General features: G+C 32.4%; 2 protein-coding genes across 6 annotated transcripts; one reads left to right on the top strand and one right to left on the bottom strand.

The window, feature by feature from the left end:
- Positions 1–2,404: 2,404 nt before the first annotated feature.
- On the top strand, positions 2,405–12,268 carry FSD3 (Fe superoxide dismutase 3). Of its 5 annotated transcripts, none has more exons than XM_028056565.2 (9): positions 2,409–2,649; positions 5,842–5,987; positions 6,781–6,861; positions 9,130–9,321; positions 10,930–11,101; positions 11,402–11,475; positions 11,556–11,582; positions 11,717–11,740; positions 11,818–12,268. In XM_028056565.2, the coding sequence occupies exons 2-9, from the start codon at positions 5,871–5,873 to the stop codon at positions 11,941–11,943; spliced, it is 813 nt and encodes a 270-aa protein (XP_027912366.1). In that variant the 5' UTR covers positions 2,409–2,649; positions 5,842–5,870; the 3' UTR covers positions 11,944–12,268. The 5 variants fall into 5 exon arrangements, with proteins under 5 accessions (XP_085526269.1, XP_027912366.1, XP_027912380.1 ...); XM_028056579.2 differs by having other exon boundaries at positions 2,410–2,649; positions 5,878–5,987; XM_028056572.2 differs by having other exon boundaries at positions 2,410–2,649; positions 6,784–6,861.
- Positions 12,269–12,596: 328 nt separating this feature from the next.
- LOC114167184 (GDSL esterase/lipase EXL3-like) lies at positions 12,597–15,402 on the bottom strand. Its single transcript, XM_028052184.2, has 5 exons — positions 15,052–15,402; positions 14,735–14,865; positions 14,356–14,589; positions 12,966–13,221; positions 12,597–12,874 (listed from the first exon to the last, which is right to left on the bottom strand). Exons 1-5 carry the CDS (start codon positions 15,329–15,331, stop codon positions 12,681–12,683), a joined length of 1,095 nt encoding a protein of 364 aa, XP_027907985.1. The 5' UTR covers positions 15,332–15,402; the 3' UTR covers positions 12,597–12,680.
- Between the last annotated feature and the right edge of the window lie 5,575 nt (positions 15,403–20,977).

Raw genomic sequence — 20,977 nt, 5'->3', positions numbered from 1 at the left:
ATTTATATATATATATATATATATATATATATATTATTTGACAATAAAATTGAAAGAAATGAAAATTTTTCAATATATGTGTATCATCTTTGTGTTTAAGTGTTAAATAAGAAAAAATAGAAAAACATATTATATGTAATTTCTAATAGAAGAACAAATGACATTGATTTGATTGTATTAGTTACTTTTTAAAATAAAATAAATCTTAAAAAGTACATGTGTCATTTATTTAACCCGCATGACCACTTAGATGATATTTCACATTTAAAAATCGTCGATTAGGATATCAAGGGTGTTGGGTAGGATATATGTAATAGTTCATTCGTATCTTATCGTACTCACGTCCACGCAGTATTCATTATGTAGTACCCACATATTTTATTAATATTCATGAATATTTGTGAGTGTTTACAAACTAAATATTTAATATTTAACATCATTTTTAACCATAAATTCAAATAAAAATATAATGCATAATATTCATAATTGTCAAAGAAATTCCAAATAACTAATTTAAATAACCGAGTGAACTGGATTCTTGGTGAACCGGGTCAAAAATTGATCTGTATTGACATTTGTGAAAAAATTTCAACCCAAACCCATGGTGAACCGAGTTGCCCCATGGGTTTTGACCCACTTCGATGACTCTAGTTAAATAATGGTTGTAGATATGTTAAATGGTTTGATTAATGTATACATGTTTGACTTAGGATGAAATTTAGATGACAATGCAAAAATTATAGTGGGTAACCTTTTGTTTGGTTAAGTTTGGATGAATTGAATTGTGATTGCTTGTTTGTAAATTATGAGATGTGTAACTCACTGGTTTGAATTATGCATTATGGAACCAAATCCATAGGTTGTGAAAAAAAATCCACATGTCACCTATGAAACTCATTGGTTTGAATTTTATATTTAAGACTCAAATCCATAGCTTGGTTGTAGAGCTTTTTGTTTGTTTTATTCAATTTTGACATTAACTCGAACCACTTATTTATTATGTGTTGCATTGTGCTTTCTTTATGTTTCATGAATTTGTTTATAGGTTCTTCTTGAATTTTTGTATGTTAAAATGCTTATTACATATAATTGTGATGCTAAAGGTAGTGTTCCTAAGGTGTAATGCTATTATGTCCTTTTAGTTGTAGGGTGTATTGGTGATGAGTGCAGGATGGGATTATTGTTACTCAGCTAGTAATTTGAGCCACATAGGCGATAATTTATAGACGGGTCGTTCGTGGCCGACATTCAAGACAACACATCTTGGGTTGACAACCTAGATGAGCCAACCCATACTGATAGTCGAGATAGACTGGCCTGAGCCCACAATCGAGACGAGCCAAACCATACTAACAACATAGACAGGCCGGTCAGACGATCGCGTCGTACGATGTTGGGCTAGGATGACGATTGAGACTAACTGACTCGAGCCCACAACCGAGTTAGGCCATGTTGGGTTGAGTTTACAATCATGGCGTACCGTGTTGTGTTGGACTAACGACTGAGACGGGCTAGGCCGGGTCATTGGCCGATACAGGTCAAGTCAGACCATCAATCAAGACGAGTTGGTCGGGGCTAATGGTAGAGACTAGTCGGGTCGAACCGACGATCGAGGTGGACCGACAACCAAGACTGATTGACCCGAACCGACGACTGAGACAATTTAACCTGGGTTGACGATCGAGACTGGTTGATGCGAACTTATTCAAGTGGATTGTCCAAATTAGTAGTCCTAAACCTAAAGGTTAATAATTTTATATTGATATTAAAATAAAACATCATTAAATATTTGTTTTGAAGAGAAAATAAACACGAAGTTATTTTAAAAAAAAAGTGAAATAGTGAGATTCATAACAAATAAAATAAAATTCATGACAAAGTAAATCAAAATTTATGAGCTATACGAAAGATGCTCTACATACCATGTAGTATGATGCAAATGAGCTGTACCTTAAATATGTACATAATACTTTTGGCTTTTGAAATTTGTTGGCATTTGCACATACTCTATATCAACATAAAACAGTATTACATATGTTATCATTTATAAAATAGAAAGAAATGAATTCAGTAAATTTTACCAATCATAATCATTGATATTTTTCTTTAAAAAAATACATACTATGTTGATGTAATTAAAGGTCAAATATTAATTAAAATTAAGATGTTTTAAAAAAAAACGTGATTAAATAATTATATTTTTTAAAAAGTGTAATTCTTTATCTTGTAAAAGGGAAAGAAAGCAAAACACAAAGGAAGATGGCTTATGCAAAGGTAAGAAAGTGCATGTACCCCAGCTTTGTTTGGGCCACATAAACGACAACAGTAAAATAGAAAAAGAAGGACAAAACGACAACATAAATACCTAAAACACTTCGCATGGTTCAAATACGTATTATTATCCGATGAAACCCGAATAGGTGTTGTGTTGATTACCTTATCTGGCCATTAGTTCATTACATTATTCCCGTTCCTCTTTTTTTTTTCTTCTGTCTCTCTTCGCATTCCAATTCAAATACTTATTAACTCACTCTCGAGGGCCTTCAGAAGCCAGCACACCCATTCAAACCCAATCCTCACTGTCCTTCTGCTTCTTTTATTTTCCATCACACTAACTAAAGATATCTCATTCTTGTTTCTTCTCTCGGGGTAAGTTTCTTTCTTTTTCTCTATCTATTTCTTGCTCTATGTTGTGTTTTGGATCGGTGTGTCAACTTATGTGTTGCTAAAATTATGTTGTTGGACCTGAAGTAGTAGTTAGTACATTCTACTTTGTTACTGCTGTTTGATTCCGGAGTTCTTTCTGTTTGATTTTGAAGTTCACGAGGTAGTTGATTTTGTTTTAAACTAAATTTAAATGAGAGTATATTCACAGTCCCAATATAGTATTCTAATCCTTTTCCCATTCAAATATTTCATGTTAGGCCGCTTAGCAGACTATATAAATTACAATAACATCTTAGGTGATGGTAATGCTGATAAAGAATACACAAAACAGAACAGTTTGGCTGTGATTGGTATTATAAAATACTAAAAAATCTCTGTATAGCAACAGGGCTATGACTCACTAACAAACTTATATAGCTAGAATAGCTTAATAAAACTAACAGAAAGCTTAGATGACAGTGGACATCATTGTGCTACTAATGGTAGCTTTTATGGCCAATGATAGCACTTTTTCTGAGAACAAGCTTCCAAACATCATGATTAAAATACCCATACAACAGTTAGCATTAGAAAATAAGAGGTTATGGTATGACATATCATCTTACTGAAGATTGCTACATTAAAAATTACACAATAATCGTTAAAAAAATTATAGTCAAAGTTCCAAGTTATTACTCAAGATATTTACAACAATGAACCATATTGAAAAATCAAACAAACGTCAAAATAATTCCTGCTTCCTATAGTTTTTTCCACACCCTATCTCCAACATCCTCCACTTCTAAACTTCCTTCACATTTAATCAATTCATTAAAGCCATCCTGATGGGTTATATATATTTTTTCATATATGGGTTATGGTTATTTGAGAGATTGTAGTTCTATATATATAACATTTGTCTTACACATATAAGACATTTGACAACACTTTTAACCCCAAAATTTTATGGTGTTATGAGTTTTCATATATGTGGTCATACCCTTTTTTGTTATGGTTATGAAGTCAATCACTTTGAACCATCGGCTCTGATACCACTGTTGGAATTATATATATATATATATATATATATATATATATATATATATTTCACATATATAGGTTATGGTTATTTGAGAGATTGTAGTTCTATATATATAACATTTGTCTTACACATAACACATTTGATACCACTTTTAACCCCAAAACCTTAAGACAATGGTGTTATGGGTTTTTATTCTTATATAGTGTTTAACTTTGTCTATTATATGCACTACTTTATTTCACAAAATTCATTATAATGATTTCATTGTAGTAAAATATATCTAGATTACATAATTTTCTATTTTACTAATGATTTGCCTTGTAAGAAATTCTCTAGTACGATGCAGAGTGAAATGTTATAGCTTAACATTTATGTTGAAATATTATAACTTAACAAGTTCGTTCTCAATTTAGTGATAAATTAGTTATTAAAATAAACAAAATAGTTTTGCCAAACATAAATTATTAGACTTTTTTTTTTATTCAATAACTAATTCATGTTATTTATTCTTTTAAGGACTAAATTGCTATCCTTTTTTAACAACTAACGAATTGATTTTCAATAATAAAGAAATTAAATTGAATCAACTACACGAATTGAGTGAATAAGTCAGTAACTTAATAAAAACTTAATTAAATCAAATAAATAATGGTAATTATTTAAAATGTAGATGTTACATTATCTTCTATAGTTCACCAGAAGAGCAAACAACAACTGTACCATTCTGAGAAGGTTTAGTTTCCAGTTTATGCCGACATCACCTTAGCACGAACACCCTCAGCAATTCTCGTAACTTCCCTTTGCTCTCTCTGAATTTCCTATATTTGGGTTTAATGTTTTCATCAAGACGTTGTCTTTTTTGTTTTTCATGTTTTTTTAGTTTTTTTTATATGCTCGTGTATTTTTCGTTGCTTCTGCTCTCTCTATGTTGAATTTATGCCACCTATCGCTTTTACAATTCAAACTTTTTGTGGCTAAGTCATGTCTCTCTTTTTTATTAATTTCATTTTTGAATCCTAGCCTCCACACTCACTAGTTAAAATCTTAGCTACTTTGGTGGGCTAAGTCATAATGGGTGGTTTAGCATTCCAAGAAAGGTGCAATCTTTGGTGTGCTTTGACTCCCTGGCCTATGTTTCACCATTATAATGGTGGTTAATCTGACGGACATGGTGTTTTGTCTTGTTGAAATATTAAGTTCATAAACTTGGCAAGCGCTAGTTGAAATGTCTAAATGATTACAACCTCAGACTTAGAGAAGTTCAAATTTAGGTAGTATTATGAGATACATTCGTAGTAAAAATGGATGGTTTAGCATTGCAAGAGAGGTGGAACTCTTTAGAGTGTTTTGACTAGTTGGCCTATGTTTCAACACTGTACTGTGGTTTAATCTAATGGTCGTTGTCTTTTGTCTCATTGAAATACCAAGTTCACATGCGTGACAAATGCTTGTTTAAATGTCTAAACGATTACAGTATCAGACTCTATTCCTTCTGTTTTGTCAACACTTTTAACCGTGCTTCGCAACCGTATCTCAAAGCTCCGTGCTGTTGTTCTTGTCTTTTAGGGATATTTCATCATGTATGAAATTGTTACATGCTTTGTTTGTGTTTTTGTGTGAAATCACAACAGTTTTCAGTTTTACATTCTGAGATCTAGTGATATTATTGCCCAGTCTATTTCCAGTTGCAATCACAGCCCTCATGCACTGAGGCACACCTTATATGAAGCTTATCAGGCTGAGTGTTTACAGAAAAGAGTAAACGATTACACTGGTTCAAAACAATCTTTTTCAGTAGCAATTATGTTGTATCTCCTTTGTACATACAAGAGGAAAGATGCACTATTAGACTATTACGTTTTTAGGTTTAACTGAAAGTTAATATCCATAGTTAATAACTGATGCCAGGTGAATCCTTGGGACAAATTCTGTTCAATTTAGTTTTTTGTCTATTTGTTGTTCTATGTGGGAAAGGCATGTTCTAGGTGGAGGCTGGCCTCAGTTTTGTTTTGAAAATACTGTGATCACTTTATGTTCTTCAGTGCATTGTTTCTCATGTAGAATTTGAAAAACTCAGATGTGAGAATAAATTGTTGCTATACTAAATCTACATATTTGGTTATAATTGTTGTTTTCTGGAACATAATCCACAGCTTACCGATGAATTGATATTCTGATGTAAATGCTAGGGAATAAAGTAGCGATGGCTTCCTGTTATTTCAATCCTATCTCTACTAGCCCTCATCTCGTTTCAGCAAACTTATCTAGAAAGTTCAAGATTCCAAAGCTTCTTCACAGAGTAACTTTCTTGGACTGATATTTTGTTGTTTCATTGTCTTACTGATTAGTTCCCCTTTTAAATTATGGTAATTTCTTAAGGTATCTTTCCTGGGGATATAATTAAACATGAACGTGCATTGCACTTAAGATTAATTCTGTGTCAACCTTTTGGTGTCATGTTTGTCTTTTTGTTACTTTTGATAAATGAAGTTACATACAAACAATGAAATTAATTTAATATTTGTGGAAGGCGTGAAAAATCAATGAATTGAGTGAGCCTAATGTTTTGCATGAAAAGGGCATGAGATTGAAACCGATAAAGCTACAAAATTAAGGCCTAGATTTGCAATGTTTCCATTGCCTTTAGGTGGGTTTTCAGTGTTGAAATTCATAACATTTTCTTAAGGAAAAAAAAATATGAATGTTAATCCTACAAAAAAAGTAAATGAGTAAATGACTAATTGGCATAATGTCGGTAACAGTGACACTTTGAAGTTTTGATTGTCTGCAGAATACGTGTTTTGTCAGTTTCTATATGGTTTTTTGTATAAAAGGTTTATGACTGCATGGTGTAACTATTGGTATATCATCATTCCTTAACATTGAAAATTGGTGAAGAATCATTGAAGGTTTACTTCTAAAGTATTTGGGCAAGCTAAATGAGTTTCATTATCAGCCATGGTCGGCTTCTCTAATAGATTAAAATTGATTTTATATCATTCCTGAATCCTGATTCCTGACAGGAGATTTATTCGCTAAGGCAACTTCCTTTTCTTATTTGTGCTGACATGTTTTCATCATTACATTTTAAGCAGAAAAAGAGGTTTGATGGCTCACCCAGATCCTCAAAAATCACTTCATTTTACGGCTTGAAGACCCCTCCTTATGAACTTGTAAGTGATTCACTTAGTTGTCTGAATCCATTTAGTCTGGAAATAAGTGTACTGTTTTGTCGTATATGCTTGGATTAGTTGAGTCATCTATTTCAGCATCAAGCTTATCAGAGAAATAATTGCATTTGTAGGTTAATTGTTATATTCACTTGTGCTCAAGCTAGGTGCTAGTTATAATTATCATTGAGCTTCAACCATTGGAATGATCAAGAAAAAGAAAAACTAGGAAAGGGATGGCATTACATTGAACTTTTGTTTATGGAGAAACATACAATTATCCAACTTTCAATGAACTTTAAAATTTAAATTACCATTTTGAAATAAATTGTGACAACTTATTTCTCTTAGGTCATTTCTTTTTATTACAACCATCTTGTTTATTGGGACAAAGATGCATGTCTTATTGGATCTTATATTTTAGAGTAGTTATATGATCTTGTTATGATTATAGAAATAAGTAGTGAATCCTATATAATCGAGATATCTAGATTTTATATGTATTATTAGAAATGTTTTTATTTATTTTTGTATCATATATTCATTGTTAGAGGATATCAAATTCTTGTATTTATTATATTGATTCCTTTTTCTCAATACAAAAAAAGCATCAGTATTGTCTAAATAACACATTTCTCAATGTCTCTCACTTTTAGGACTATTTTTCCAGATTTCAGTTATCGTTGGAGCACAGCTCCTTACAGAAATGGAGAATAGGAAATGTAGACCATGCAACACCCTTTTCCTGAGGAAGACCTGTTTGTTCAGTTAGCCAGGCCAAACAGTTTACTTCCCCCTCATCAGTTACCTTCCCCTATCTGCATGATTTTCATATCCTCCCCCCTCCAATCTCCTTCCAGCTTTCCTTTTTGTTATGCCTCTCTTCTCTCTCTTCTACTCCCCTCAGCGCTGGGACGTGTTTCTTTCATTTTGTAGACGAGCTGGCGTGGTTTCTGGAATCCGTTTTCCCATTCTCCTATTCCTTCCGCCCCTCCTCCCTTTCCTTCTGTGTACTTGCATAATGGGCCTATCACTGCCACTAGTATAAATGAATTAGTGTTTTGTCTTTAGTATCATGTCATTACCCACCAATGTCAATAAAATCTTACTATTCATAGTACTCCTCTCCTCTCTTTACCGTCTTCCCTGCTTAGGCTCTATAATTTGACATCTAAATTAATTTTTTGAGTTATCTATTGTGGATAAAATGGCAAAAAGGTACTTGTAAATTTGCTCCATGTGAAACACACCTTTTTACAGAGGAAAGAGTTTAGAGAAATAAGAAATTTTCTATTATAAAAGGGAATAGTTGATTTTGGTGTTTTCTCCTCAACTTAATAAATCTCTTGGGTATTCATGGGTTTGCAATTTTGTCCCAAAAAAAATGTACCAGAAGGTTTTTAATTCTATCTAGAAACTGTACGAGAAGGTTTTTAATTATATTTAGAAAAGTTGTACGATAAGGTTTGCAATTTTGTCATGTATGTGAAATTATACAGTTTTTTGCTTGAAAAATTGTATGCTCAATAATAATATTTTTATTTAGTATTCATGGATATAGGCCTAGAGTGCCAAACCACATCAAATTTATTGTGTACTTTTATGTGAATTATATGCTCTTATCTCTAGGTGTGCTTTCGCTTTGTTAATCCAAAAGCTTATTTATTAACCTTGAGAAATAAGACAGCCCGTAAGAAGGATCCTACGCCCCCAAACCCTTTTTCCTAAAATAGCCTCATATATAACATTCCACTAGTATATATAAATGTCATCATTTTTATTTTTATATATTTCCAAATATTAAACATACATAAAATATGTGATTTGTGATTTATTCCGTGAGTTCAGTTTTAGGAATTGATACTTGAGTACCATTTAATTAAAGAACAAGTGTTCCTATAACAAATGTTGATCGAAGTAACTCTCACCCTCGCCACTTGTTCATATAAAACTATAAGTTCTACATACATTTGAGTTTCATAAGTTAACTTGGTAATATTTAATAATGATTGTCAATTTTAATATGATTTCTTAAAAGAAAGTACGATAACATTTATTTTATTTTGTGAATTATATATATGCATAAATACCTACTTTAAATGTATATGAATGTATCGAATCTTATATTTTTCAAGATGAGGGAAATTGCTATGTTAGATACTTGTTGTATCTGATACTCATCACATTCATGCATCATAGGCAGCCACTAATTGGTCATTTGTGTCAACATTGATAATTCTGACTTTATTTTGGTGCTTCAATATTTCTTAGGATGCCTTAGAGCCGCATATGAGTAAGAAGACAATTGACAAGCATTGGGGTGAATATCATCGGAGTCTTATAGAAGGGTTGAACAAACAGTTAGAGAAGGATGATATACTATATGGTTACACCATGGATGAACTAGTCAAAGTGACATACAACAGTGGAAATCCTTTCCCTGAATTCAACAATGCAGCTGAGGTACTTGTTAGACTGATTGCTTATAGGCTTTGAACAATAAATCAATTCTGAAATTGCATGCTTATTCGTAAAACTATTGAAAATGCTCCGTTCTATATCATATAGGAAAATTAGGATACACACAATGTTCACAATATTAAACATCCTCCAAGATTTGCAAATTTACACTCACCTCTCATCTTTCTTCAGAAATTACGCTTACTCCCTTTTATCCTTTGTATATGAATGGTATATATATGACTGGAAAAGAAAAATTGAAGAGGGAAGTTGAGATTAATTTTGTTAAATCTCAAGTGTAATGTAGTCTGGGTTATTTTTATTCAAAGAAGTAAACAAAAAGTATCTCTTATATATGAATTATATCTATGAAGAGTGATAATGTAAGGGGGATTACATGTATTCAATGGGAGAGTGAATAATCTTCATGAAATGTAAACTAAGGCAAATTTTTATTATTGCACTTTAAAAACTGCAATTTCATCTTTTAGCTTCAAAATTGTAAGGGGGATTCATTATTCTGACATACTAGGATATCTGTGGTTGCAGGGATGGCTTGAACTTAAGATTGGGGTCAATATGTTGACAAGTAACTTGTTTATTGCTATAGGATAGGTACTGAACATGACAATTAATACTAAGAAAACATCAATGACTTTTAGGGCAGGTACCCAATTAACATAGTTCCTTTAATGTCAGCCTAGAGAAAAATGAATTTTTCATGCATTTGTTGAGAATGTGAAATTTGGAGTTTTCTCTCCAGTTTTCTACTTACATATCTTTTTTTTTTTTTTTTGCTTATATTTTTTATCTATTAAATTTTAGGGCTCTAAAAGAGTAGATATACTAAGTTGTGTTTTTGGTGATGTACAATTGATGAGAACACTGTTGGAAGTTTGTCATGTGCCCTAGTCAAGATCAGAAAACCTGCCTTAGAGTCGTCCGTAGGACTCGCATAGAGACCGTATGTTAAAAGTCTGTATGTTAGGCAATGCAGATGCTTCAGTTATCTATTTGTTAGTTATACTTTTAGTTAGTTTTGTTTGTAAGATAGTTTCATTAAAGCATGTTGCCCGTAAATAAGAAGAGAGGTGAAGAGGGAGGGATATCTTATCATTTGCAAGAGAATATGCCTTGGGTCTTTGGGAGGTGCAGTCCCATGAAGAAGTAGAGTGTATGTGAATGTTCTATTCTGTAAAATAGGAAGTTTGTCCCTATATCTCTCTCTGCAATAGAGATATCAAGTTTGTATCACCACAAAAGTATTAATATAACAATCTGAGTTTGAAAACAAACAAATGTAACTGGGAATGGAACAAATTAGTAATCTTTGTTCCGTTGGTTCCTGTACCATTTCCGTTTGTTCTTGTCTTTATGAAATAATTTTCCCTTCTTTAGATTGTAATTTTTATTTCTTTAAATATTTATCACAATTTTACTTGGTTGTTTGAATTTTCTATAGTTGGCATGATATTGAGAGTACTCTGTCCTATCTTGTGATGAAGCTTATCTTGCCTAGTCATCCGTAGTAATGATGACATTACAATTGTGGTTTCTAGGTGCTTTCATATTTAAATGCTGTCTGTGATTAATTCTGCTCCTTCCACACAGGTTTGGAACCATGATTTCTTTTGGGAATCCATGCAACCAGGAGGGGGTGATATGCCCAAACTAGGTCTCCTTCAACAGATCGAAAAGGATTTTGGATCATTTACGAATTTTCGAGAGAAATTTGTAGAAGCTGCCCTCACATTATTTGGTTCTGGTTGGGTTTGGCTAGTTTGTAAGTTCATTCCATATTATCTTCTTAATATGCCAAAAATCCTTGAATTTTCCTTGTAATTAGAGCCTCTATTCTGTTTTCTCTTGAGTGGTTGTTAAATTCTAATTGAGAATATTTAATGTTCTCTGATTAAGGTAGTAACTAGTCTTTTCTCACTAGCTGGTTTAGTTCAAGAACAATTGCAATGTAAGATTTGTTAGGTAGAGTAGAACTATATATTATTTTATATGTAACCTTATTGTTTGATATATTGCTCTGACTATGCTGGTGATTGATGCTAATATTCATTGGTTGGTTTAGTGAAAAGAGAAGAGAAAAGACTGGAGATAGTCAAAACTTCAAATGCCATTTGTCCAATTGTGTGGAATGACATAGTAAGTTAATTTCCATTTTCCTCCATAAAATTTATTTGATTTAATATTGTAATTGAATATAATCATATTTTCTCATGCAGCCACTTATCAATTTGGATTTGTGGGAGGTATGCCCTCTCTCTCTCTCTCTCTCTCTCTCTCTTCCTCTTACTCTAACAAACAACTCAAACTACACCTGCAAATTACTTAATGAAAACCTTTATATAGTCATCACTAACTGAATTCTTTCTCTTTGCTGCAGCATGCATACTACTTGGATTACAGGGTATGTTTAATCATCATAAATCATTTGATATTTTCCATAAAGGTATAAACTTAACAATCATTGCGACTTTTGAACAGAATGATAGAGCAAAGTATGTGGATGTATTTTTGAACCACCTTGTATCTTGGGAAGCTGCAGCAGCCCGATTGACTTTTGCAGAGGCTTTTGTAAACTTGGGAGAACCAAAAATTCCTATTGCATGAAAATATTGAAATGCTTAATGATTACAGTGGTATTAGCTACGGCCATGTGGCTTCCTAGGTGGAGTTGGTGAAGGAATGAGTTTGTTTCAGTCATCATTTACAAATTTAATAGTGCCCCATGTGCGTCTTTCTGGTTGTCAAATTTTGCAGTGTTTAGGATTGAGGACAACTTGCCGTTGGGGGAGATCTAGTTAAGAGTAGGCAAGTATTTCAGTGTATAACAATAGAGAAAAACAAGCATGATCTTGGACTGATTATAGTCTTATTGTATGAAAGTATGAATGTTATAATCAATGTGGCAAGAGGCTATTAAATCTTGAAACAATGCACCACAATATACAGTTATACTACGGATAGGGCTATTGTTTCTTGCAGCCCCACAATATTAGAAAAAAACTCAAGCACCCTCACCATTACAAATACCAATTTATTTGGTATTTGTAACTGCTACAAATTTAATATGGCTGTTTATCCCGTCACTAATTAATTCTACATATACAACATTAAAGATTTGAATCAAAGTATTGTCCTCTCAAATTCTAAAGAATGATTAAATTTTTTTTCTTAACAAAATGTAACCAATTCTAATGAGGTTTTGTATAACTTCCATCATGCAACCAAGTTACAAACAACACATGAACAAGAAAAAGAAAAACCGTAAATAATAAAACTTCATTAAAATTTAAAATTCAAGAATGGGAATAATTAAAAAAGAAAAAAAAAAAACAAAACTGTCTTTAGAAGAAGTCATTGATTTTGTTATCCAACACCAGAGAACAGAGCACATTATATGCCTCTTGGGTAGGATGGAAACTATCCCAAAAAATGTAGTTTTTGGTATTTGAACATATGTGTGGGGTTAAACTGTTGCAAAGTATGCCTGCTTCAAAATTTCCTGTGCCACAGCATCCTTTGTTTGCTACTTCGAAACCTAAACCATTGTAAAACCATAAACAATAATGAATCAACCAAATAGAAATGTAAATACAGAACAACTAAAAGTTTTAAAATTATATTATTACCATATTTAGCAGGATTTAGAATCATTTTGAGTAAAGGGTTGTAAATATCAAGATAGACAAGTCTAGCTTCTGAAAACTTTTGATTCAATGCATCTATTTGCGATGAGAGTTTTGTGTTGAAGAGCATTGTTGCTTGGTTCTCAGAATCTGAACAATTTCTGAGTAAGCCTCCTTTGATTGTTCTCTGCGAGGGCACGCACCCTAGAGCTGGTAAACCAATCACTCCAATCCTTCTAGCTCCAAGTCCATAAAGTTCCTGAGTTCAGTTCATTTTAAAATATCAGTATTAAGAATATATACAGACAGTGATTTTTTTTTTTTGAAAAAAAATCATGTTTGGTGTATTTCATGTATGGACAATGATATTTTGATTACTAAAAATTTTTTGACTAATAAATTTTGACAACCTTCTCTTACAACATGACGTGTTATTTTCTAAATGGTTTTGAAATATTGAGAATGATAAAATAGAAAAATGAAAAATCACTTAAAAAAATCACATAAGATTGTAAAAAAAATTGTCAAAATTTAATAGTTAAAAAATCATTTTTCATTCATGTATAGAATGATCTACTTCAATTATCCAAGAAGAAAAATATAAAAGAAACCAGTAAAAAAATATTAAAATTGTGTTATTTTCTCTGGAGAAAAGTCGCTGAACCCGAAGATATATACCTATGAATATGAACTGAGATGTAAGACGGCGTTTCGATTTAGAAAAGTCTAAACCAAGTTGTTCATTTGGGCATGTGGTTCACACATGTGGGGGCACATATAAACACATTTATACACACATGTTTGATATACACTCACTTTTACCTTTGACCCAATTGTTTGTTTAGCAAACTTTTGACAAAAAATCAAAAATTGCTAACTAGAAACAGCGACTGATGCCTAGGCTAATAATGACAGTGTCATTTGTCAACCACATTGTTCTAACTTATTTTGACCATTTTGATTATGTCTTAAAATTATCATATTAAAAATTGAATTTTAAGTTTAATTTATCTTTATAAAACGAAGTTATAAAATATGATTTGTTTATAGTGGGGGACTTGTGTATATATGCGGGTGTGCAAGCGCATCCCTATTTTTATTAAAATTATTATCAAATATATGAAAAAAAAGTTATTTTGTTCCTCATCTTATATATTTGTTTTTTTAATTTTGATTTTCCTATAGGATTTTAGATCCGTCAATATATATTTTTTAAAAATATGATAAATTGATCTTATATCTAATTGATAAACAAGTAATAAATATTATTGGAAACTTCATTTAGCACGTCAAAATCTGTTAGGTTCTAATTCTACGGTAAAGTGAACACATGCAAAGAAATATGCTAGCTTTCTAACTTCCCATTCTTTGGTTTCTTTGGTAAAACATATACCTGCAAGAAGTTTGTTGCTTGTGAAGTCATTAAGTCTGTGTATGCAGGAATGTCAAAATGTGGTCGCCTAATTGGAGAGAAGGAGTAAGTATTGGCAATGTCATTACTTCCTGTGCACAATATGTATATGCCTTTTGATACTATTGTTGCTGTTCTATTTTCTCCAACTATTTTCTCTATCTTGCTCCTGTATTCCCTAAACTTGTTCAATTGATCTGTCAGTGATAGCACAGACTTGTGTGACACATGGCAAAGAAAGTGAGGTTAGTATGTTATGGAAAATGATTAATGTAGATATACATGTATGAGTATATATATATATATATATATATATATATATATATATATATATATATAGGGTTTTAGAGAAGTTATTTACTGCTGATTTAGAAGTTAGAGGATCATATCCAGAACCACCAGATGCAAAGCTTACACCAGTGAGGAGATCTTGAGGTTGCAGTTTTGGATCAAGATAAGGTGGCAAAATCTTTTTTACTCCAAATTTTGCAGCTAGAAGAGGTCAAAAGAAATATGTTAAAAAATAAATATAAGAAGTGTTCATTGATATGCATGTTATAACGTTGGTTTGAAGAGAAGTTCTGGATTCAACTCATTCACCGATCAAATTCTAACAACTAATATTTGTTGATAAAAAACAAAGAAAGTAACTTAGTGCAAAAGCAGGGATTTTCATACCAATGATATCTGATGGGATTATACCATTACTGAACCTTCCTGTTGGTTGATTCCCTCCACCAAAATCTTTACCATATGGTTGGAAATTGCATTTGAAAATGGTGTTGAGGAAGTTGTTGTTACCTGTGTCTACTATAGAATCTCCAAACACAATAACTGCTGGCACAGTTTCATTGTTTGGAAGACTCAACACAAGGCTGGTTTGTTGAGTAACAATGGCAAAAGACCAAAGAATGACTAAAGAAAGATGAGAAAGAAGGTTTTGGAAGAGAAACTTCATGTTTCTATGATCTTTGTTAATGGATAGTTCTGATTTTGGTGCTTGGAATTTGGTGCTAGGTGCTTGGAATTTGGTGCTAGGTGCAAGCTATTTATAATACACATTTTTGTGTGCTTAAACAACTTTTTTGGATGTCAATGTCCATTTATTTCTTTGCTGGTCAGTCAAAATTACTATTGACATTGATATTGCTTGTTAGAACTTAGAAGGAAGTCGACTGAATGTGAAACAAAATCCAATAATCAATTAGGTTTGCACACCACAAAACTAAAACTAAGAAATTGATTAATCAATTCAATATATTTTCTTTGTTTGCATTGGGAAATATATTCATGGACCATTTTATTCTGTGTTAGCTCATATGTTTGTCTCATAAAAAATATACATAAAAGGACATTTATTTGTTTATTTATCCAGTGAATCAATGATGATAATTTAAAAAAAAATAAGAAAAGAGAAAAAATGAAATTAAGAAAATAATGATAAAATTGAAAATTAAGAAAGAAAGCTAAAATTGGTTATTATTCTTTTTGGTGGGATGTCTTTTGTTTTTGTTTTTTTAATTTTGGTTAAAATATTCCGTTGGTCCTTGTTTTGGTTCAGAAATCTCAAATTGGTCCTCGTACTTTAATTGGTCTCAATTTCGTCCTCGTTTTTGTAATTGAGTATTAAATCAGGGCAATCAGTAACAGTGTTAAATTTTTTAACGTTAACTTGGTTTTGATTTTCTGACGTGGCGTTATGTATTATTTTTCAGATTGGCACAGTGACTACGTGGACTGTATTAGAAATAACAAAGTTTGAAAAATCCTAAATGATGTAATTAGAGAATTAGGGATTGGATTGGAAAAATCAAAGGCGTGGATTGCGAACCCCGTGTGCGTGGACGAAAGTGAAGTAAATCGTTGTCGGAGGTGAGAGCGAGTGCAATCGGAGGTCAGAGCGTTTGTTGTGGTCGTGGTTGAGCACCGGTCTGAAGGTAAGTACGAGTTGTTGTAGTTGAATATCTGTAGGGTTTTTTCGCGTGTTGGGGTTTTGGCTTTGTATTGGGGTTTTGATGTTTTGTTGTGTGGGTATGATGTTGTATTGTTTTTATACTGTTGTTGGTCCCCCCATTGTCGACATCGAGTTCCTTTTTTATTGGTGGTCCCCTATTGCAATGTATTTTTTAATCGGTCACCGTATATGCATTGTTGTATGTGTTTTTTAATGTTGTGGTCCCCTATTTGAATGCTTGGTTCTGAATGCTTGGTTCTGTGTTGTCTGTGTTGGCATGATTTGTAATTTTTGAATTGGTTTGGGGCAATGTATACAGGTGTAGAAATAGAATGTCTGTTGACCGTTTTGAAGTGGTGGTCCACCATAGTGGCCACTTTATTAGTAATGGGAAATTGGAATATGATGGGGAAATAACCACATGGTTTTGTGATCCTGATACGTGGGGATATTTTGAGGTTATTGCTGGATTAAAAGAGATAGGACACGTATCTTTGAAGGAGTTGTGGTATTGTGTAGGAGGTGGGAGTGTGTTAGAAGATAGATTGGAGCTCTTTTGTGATGATAAAGGGGCCACTCATATGGCAAATTTAGCAAGGTTAAATGGTGTCGTTCATTTGTATGTGGTTCATGAAATGACAGAACCTGAGATAATCAACATGCTAGAGGGTGTTGGTATGGGGGAGGTTGGTCCTTCTGAGGTTAATGATGTACTGGAAAAAGAAGGTGGTCCAGGTGAAGTACTGGAAAAAGAAGGTGGTGAGGGTGAGGAAGATGTTGCAACTGAAAAGGAAGCTGAAGTTCATGGCAGTTCTGATGCAGTGGCAGGGGACGAACCTGAAGTTGATGTTTGTAATGATACAGTGGCAGGGGGGGTTACTGAATGCGAAGTTGATGTTGGTACTGATAGAGTGGCAAGGGGGATAATGAAGGTCATGGAGTACAACAAATTGTAGGAAAGAGAGTGTTATGGGTCATTTCCTACATTTTCAATGCCAAAAAAGATGGATGAATATAGATGGGAAATAGGAACTTATTTCACAGAGAAACATGAATTCATTGAAGCGATTAGGACTTATGCACTTGCAAACGGGAAAAGTTTAAAATTCTTAAAAAATGACAATCAAAGGGTTGCAGTGAAATGTTTGGGAGCAAATGGAGAATGCAAATGGTATGCTTATTGTGGTTATATGGGTGCAGTCAAGTCATGGCAACTTAGGAAAATAATAGATGAACATACATGTTCTAGAAATTTTAATGTGAAATTAATGAATGCAAAGTGGCTTAGCAAGAAGATGGAAAAGACAGTGAGAGAAAACCCTGATATGAAGGTCAGTGAGAGCAAACTGGCCCATCACAGCAACCATCACAGCAAACTGGCCCACCACAGCAACCATCACTGCAAACTGGCCCATCACAGCAAACTGGCCCATCACAACAACCATCACAGCAAACTGGCCCATCACAACAACCATCACTGCAAACTGGCCCATCACAGCAAATTGGCCCATCACAGCAACCTCACCCAACACAACAATCAGGCACAGGAAGAGCAACAGGCCCAACACAGCAATCTGGCCCAGCAACAGCTCAATCAGCACCATCAGCCCATTCAACGCAAACTGGTTCTGCAGCCATTCAGTCCCAACCATGCCAAGGTCAATCTCAACGTGCATCAAGCAACCAATTTGTCCAACCAATGAGGAACAAACTCCAGGCTAGAAGGGGACGTATTTGGAAGCTCTGATGATTTGTATTAAACACGTTCGTTGTGCTTTGTAGTTGTTGTGGATACTTTTGTTAATTTAAGACTCCTACTTATGTAGTCTTTTTGGGTATTTGATAGGAATAGACATTGTCTTTTTGGGTATTTCATAGGAATAAACATTGTCTTTTTGGGGCAGTCCACTTTAATGTATTTTGAACAACTCATGCTCATGCTTTGGCCGTGATCAAATTTGACAGTGGATATGGATATAAATTACCATTTCTTATAATCTGTGTGATGCAGTGGATATGTCCAGATTTATGTTTTATATCACATTTGGTGTGATTTCCTTGTCAATTAAGTTCAACATAGTATATTCCAATATTTGGATTTCATATATTGTGAATGATTACATCATCAAGTTTAATAAATTCCAAACACAATGCTCAAACATTCACATTCATTTCGAATTATTACATCAACAGGTTTACTTCATTGTGAAAAGGAAGATGTTTAACACATACAACAAACAAACCATTACAAACAACACTTTGACCCATTTTTCCAAACTCATAATACATTTCTCGATATTCAGTAATTTTCTTTCTCCATCCCTTTCTACCATCTTCGTCGCAGTGTCATCACTATCATCATCATTCTTCATACTAGGACCACATTTTTGTTCAATTACATTTTCACTGCACCATGAAAAAAAGTTGCAGCCAACAACTTCTTCACTTCCACCCTATCAAACGAAACAAAAAACCCCAATTGCAAAATTAGGTTTTCCAAAACCAAAATACAAAAACAACATCCACAAAAAAACACAACTAAATTCATTTCCATATCTCATACCTTGAACTTTGGGCATCCCCAAAATTTTCTCCCCCTGTTCTTAGCAGTTCTAGCAGTTCTCATGATTGCCTTCTCACCGCAATAGCAAATAGGTGCGAAATCGAACCTCCTCCCCACACCCCCATGAGAAGAAACGGTAGAATTTTTCATTCCCCAAGTGCAGGACGAGCAAGAATGAGAGGGAGACATTACCGGTGCAGGACGAGCAAAACAGAGGAGACCATAAACCTTCCACACCCTCTTTCAAATTCAAACACTTACCCTCTCCCAATATTACCTTCTTAAAAGAGAAGACAACAATGGTTGTTTACAGTGCCAACCAGAACTCATTGACACGTAAGAATGAACATTACAGTCACATCATCACATATAAACGCCGTTTACCAACAGTTAACGATTGCCCTGATTTAATACTCAATTACAAAAACGAGGACGAAATTGAGACCAATTAAAATACGAAGACCAATTTGAGATTTCTGAACCAAAACGAGGACCAACGGAGTATTTTAACCTTTAATTTTCTTAGGTTCATTGATCGATCTATTTTATGATTGTGTTTTGATGGCGGAGGAAAGGGAGAATGTGTGGGAACTTGGTCTGAGGAAAAAACAGAAAGAAGATTTTACTGTAAACATACTATTTCGTTTAAGAAAAGAGGGAAAATGAATTTTATTAGAAAATCAATCAATTGATTTATCCAAGGAAAAAGATATTTTAAAATATATTTAATTTGACCGGATAATAACCATATGTAAGCTATTAAATGAATGCAACATACTTTTAATATACTTGATTTGTTTTTTGGTTTTCATATATACTTAATAATTCTAATACATATTATATTATATTTGAAAAATAGAAAAGTTAACTTTATTGCACAATTAGTTTTATCATAATGAATTAAGGACAATATTTTTTACTATTTTCAACTTTTAAAGAACCATTAGATAAAACATATTTAAAATAAAACATTATTTATATATTTGGAGTAAATTGAGTTATAAAAGTGTCATAATTAATTAACATTGATATCACATTTTCATTTTTTTCTCTTCTTTCATGTGGGTGTCGTGTGAGCTTCCTCACCATGCAATCTCCTTGAACCCAACTAGAAAGGTCCCAACAAATGTGAACTTTGCACGAGTGTATATTACGCGTTCACAAATGAGTGATGAAACACTTTCGGCCGAAGCAATAAGATACTATTTTTAATATCAATTTAACCTTTAATATTTTTGTGTCAATTTTTAATCCTTAAAATATTATAAAATATCATAAAAATAAAATAAAAGAAACGATTGAATCGTTAGTATTTTTTTTTTTCTTTTTAGTAATAATACTAGTGATTATATCGTATGAAATTGTGAGGATATTTAAACAGTTAAAAATTTCATTTATAACTATTTTTAATTCCTAAAACATATTCACTCTTTTTATAGTATGATACTAATAATATAATAATATTAATATTAATAATATTAATAATATTGCTAATGTTAATTGTAATGCTAATAATATTGATAATAATAATAATAAAAATGTTAATATCAATACTATTATTTCTAATATTAATCCTACTAATATTAATTCAAAAAATAATACTAATGATACGAACATTTATAATACATATATTAATATAATACTAATACTACTCATATTAATAACATTATTACTATAATAATGATACTAATAATAATTATACAAGATGTTAAAATTAATATTAATATTAATAATAATAATAAATACTAATTTTAATATTAATATTACTAATAATACTGATATAGTGATATAGTACTAATAAGTGGGAATGAAATGATAAATTTTGACAATTTTCTCTTACAATCTTAGATGTTATTTTTTAAATGGTTTTTCATTTTTCCATTTTTTGATTTTCAATATTCCAAAATTTCTTAAAAGATATTACCTCATATTATAAGAAAAAATTGTCAAAATTTAGTAGTAAAAATATCATTCTCTTTAAACCTCCAACTTTTAAATGTAGCACACTTTATAATTTAGCCTCTGACATTGGTTCAAATACACCAGGTAACTGTGCACTATTAGCCCTCTTCCTTTTTCTTTTAGTC

Source organism: Vigna unguiculata, chromosome 2 (genome assembly GCF_037176805.1).
Source record: "Vigna unguiculata cultivar grain cowpea cultivar isolate G323 ecotype 2 chromosome 2, ASM3717680v1, whole genome shotgun sequence".
In the NCBI taxonomy this organism is placed as follows: domain Eukaryota; kingdom Viridiplantae; phylum Streptophyta; class Magnoliopsida; order Fabales; family Fabaceae; genus Vigna; species Vigna unguiculata.
The sequence above is the reverse complement of the archived record's forward strand: the minus strand, read 5'-3'. Positions and strand labels throughout refer to the sequence as shown.

Excerpts from the sequence above, each read along its gene's own strand:
- FSD3 (XM_028056565.2), top strand. The coding sequence starts at position 5,871 with ATGCTAGGGAATAAAGTAGCGATGGCTTCCTGTTATTTCAATCCTATC. Across the intron at positions 11,102-11,401 it reads TGGTTGGGTTTGGCTAGTTT|TGAAAAGAGAAGAGAAAAGA; the intron begins GTAAGTTCATTC and ends TGGTTGGTTTAG. Across the intron at positions 11,741-11,817 it reads CATACTACTTGGATTACAGG|AATGATAGAGCAAAGTATGT; the intron begins GTATGTTTAATC and ends ACTTTTGAACAG.
- LOC114167184 (XM_028052184.2), bottom strand. The coding sequence starts at position 15,331 with ATGAAGTTTCTCTTCCAAAACCTTCTTTCTCATCTTTCTTTAGTCATT. Across the intron at positions 14,866-15,051 it reads AATCCCATCAGATATCATTG|CTGCAAAATTTGGAGTAAAA; the intron begins GTATGAAAATCC and ends GACCTCTTCTAG. Across the intron at positions 14,590-14,734 it reads CTCTAACTTCTAAATCAGCA|TCTGTGCTATCACTGACAGA; the intron begins GTAAATAACTTC and ends GTGTCACACAAG.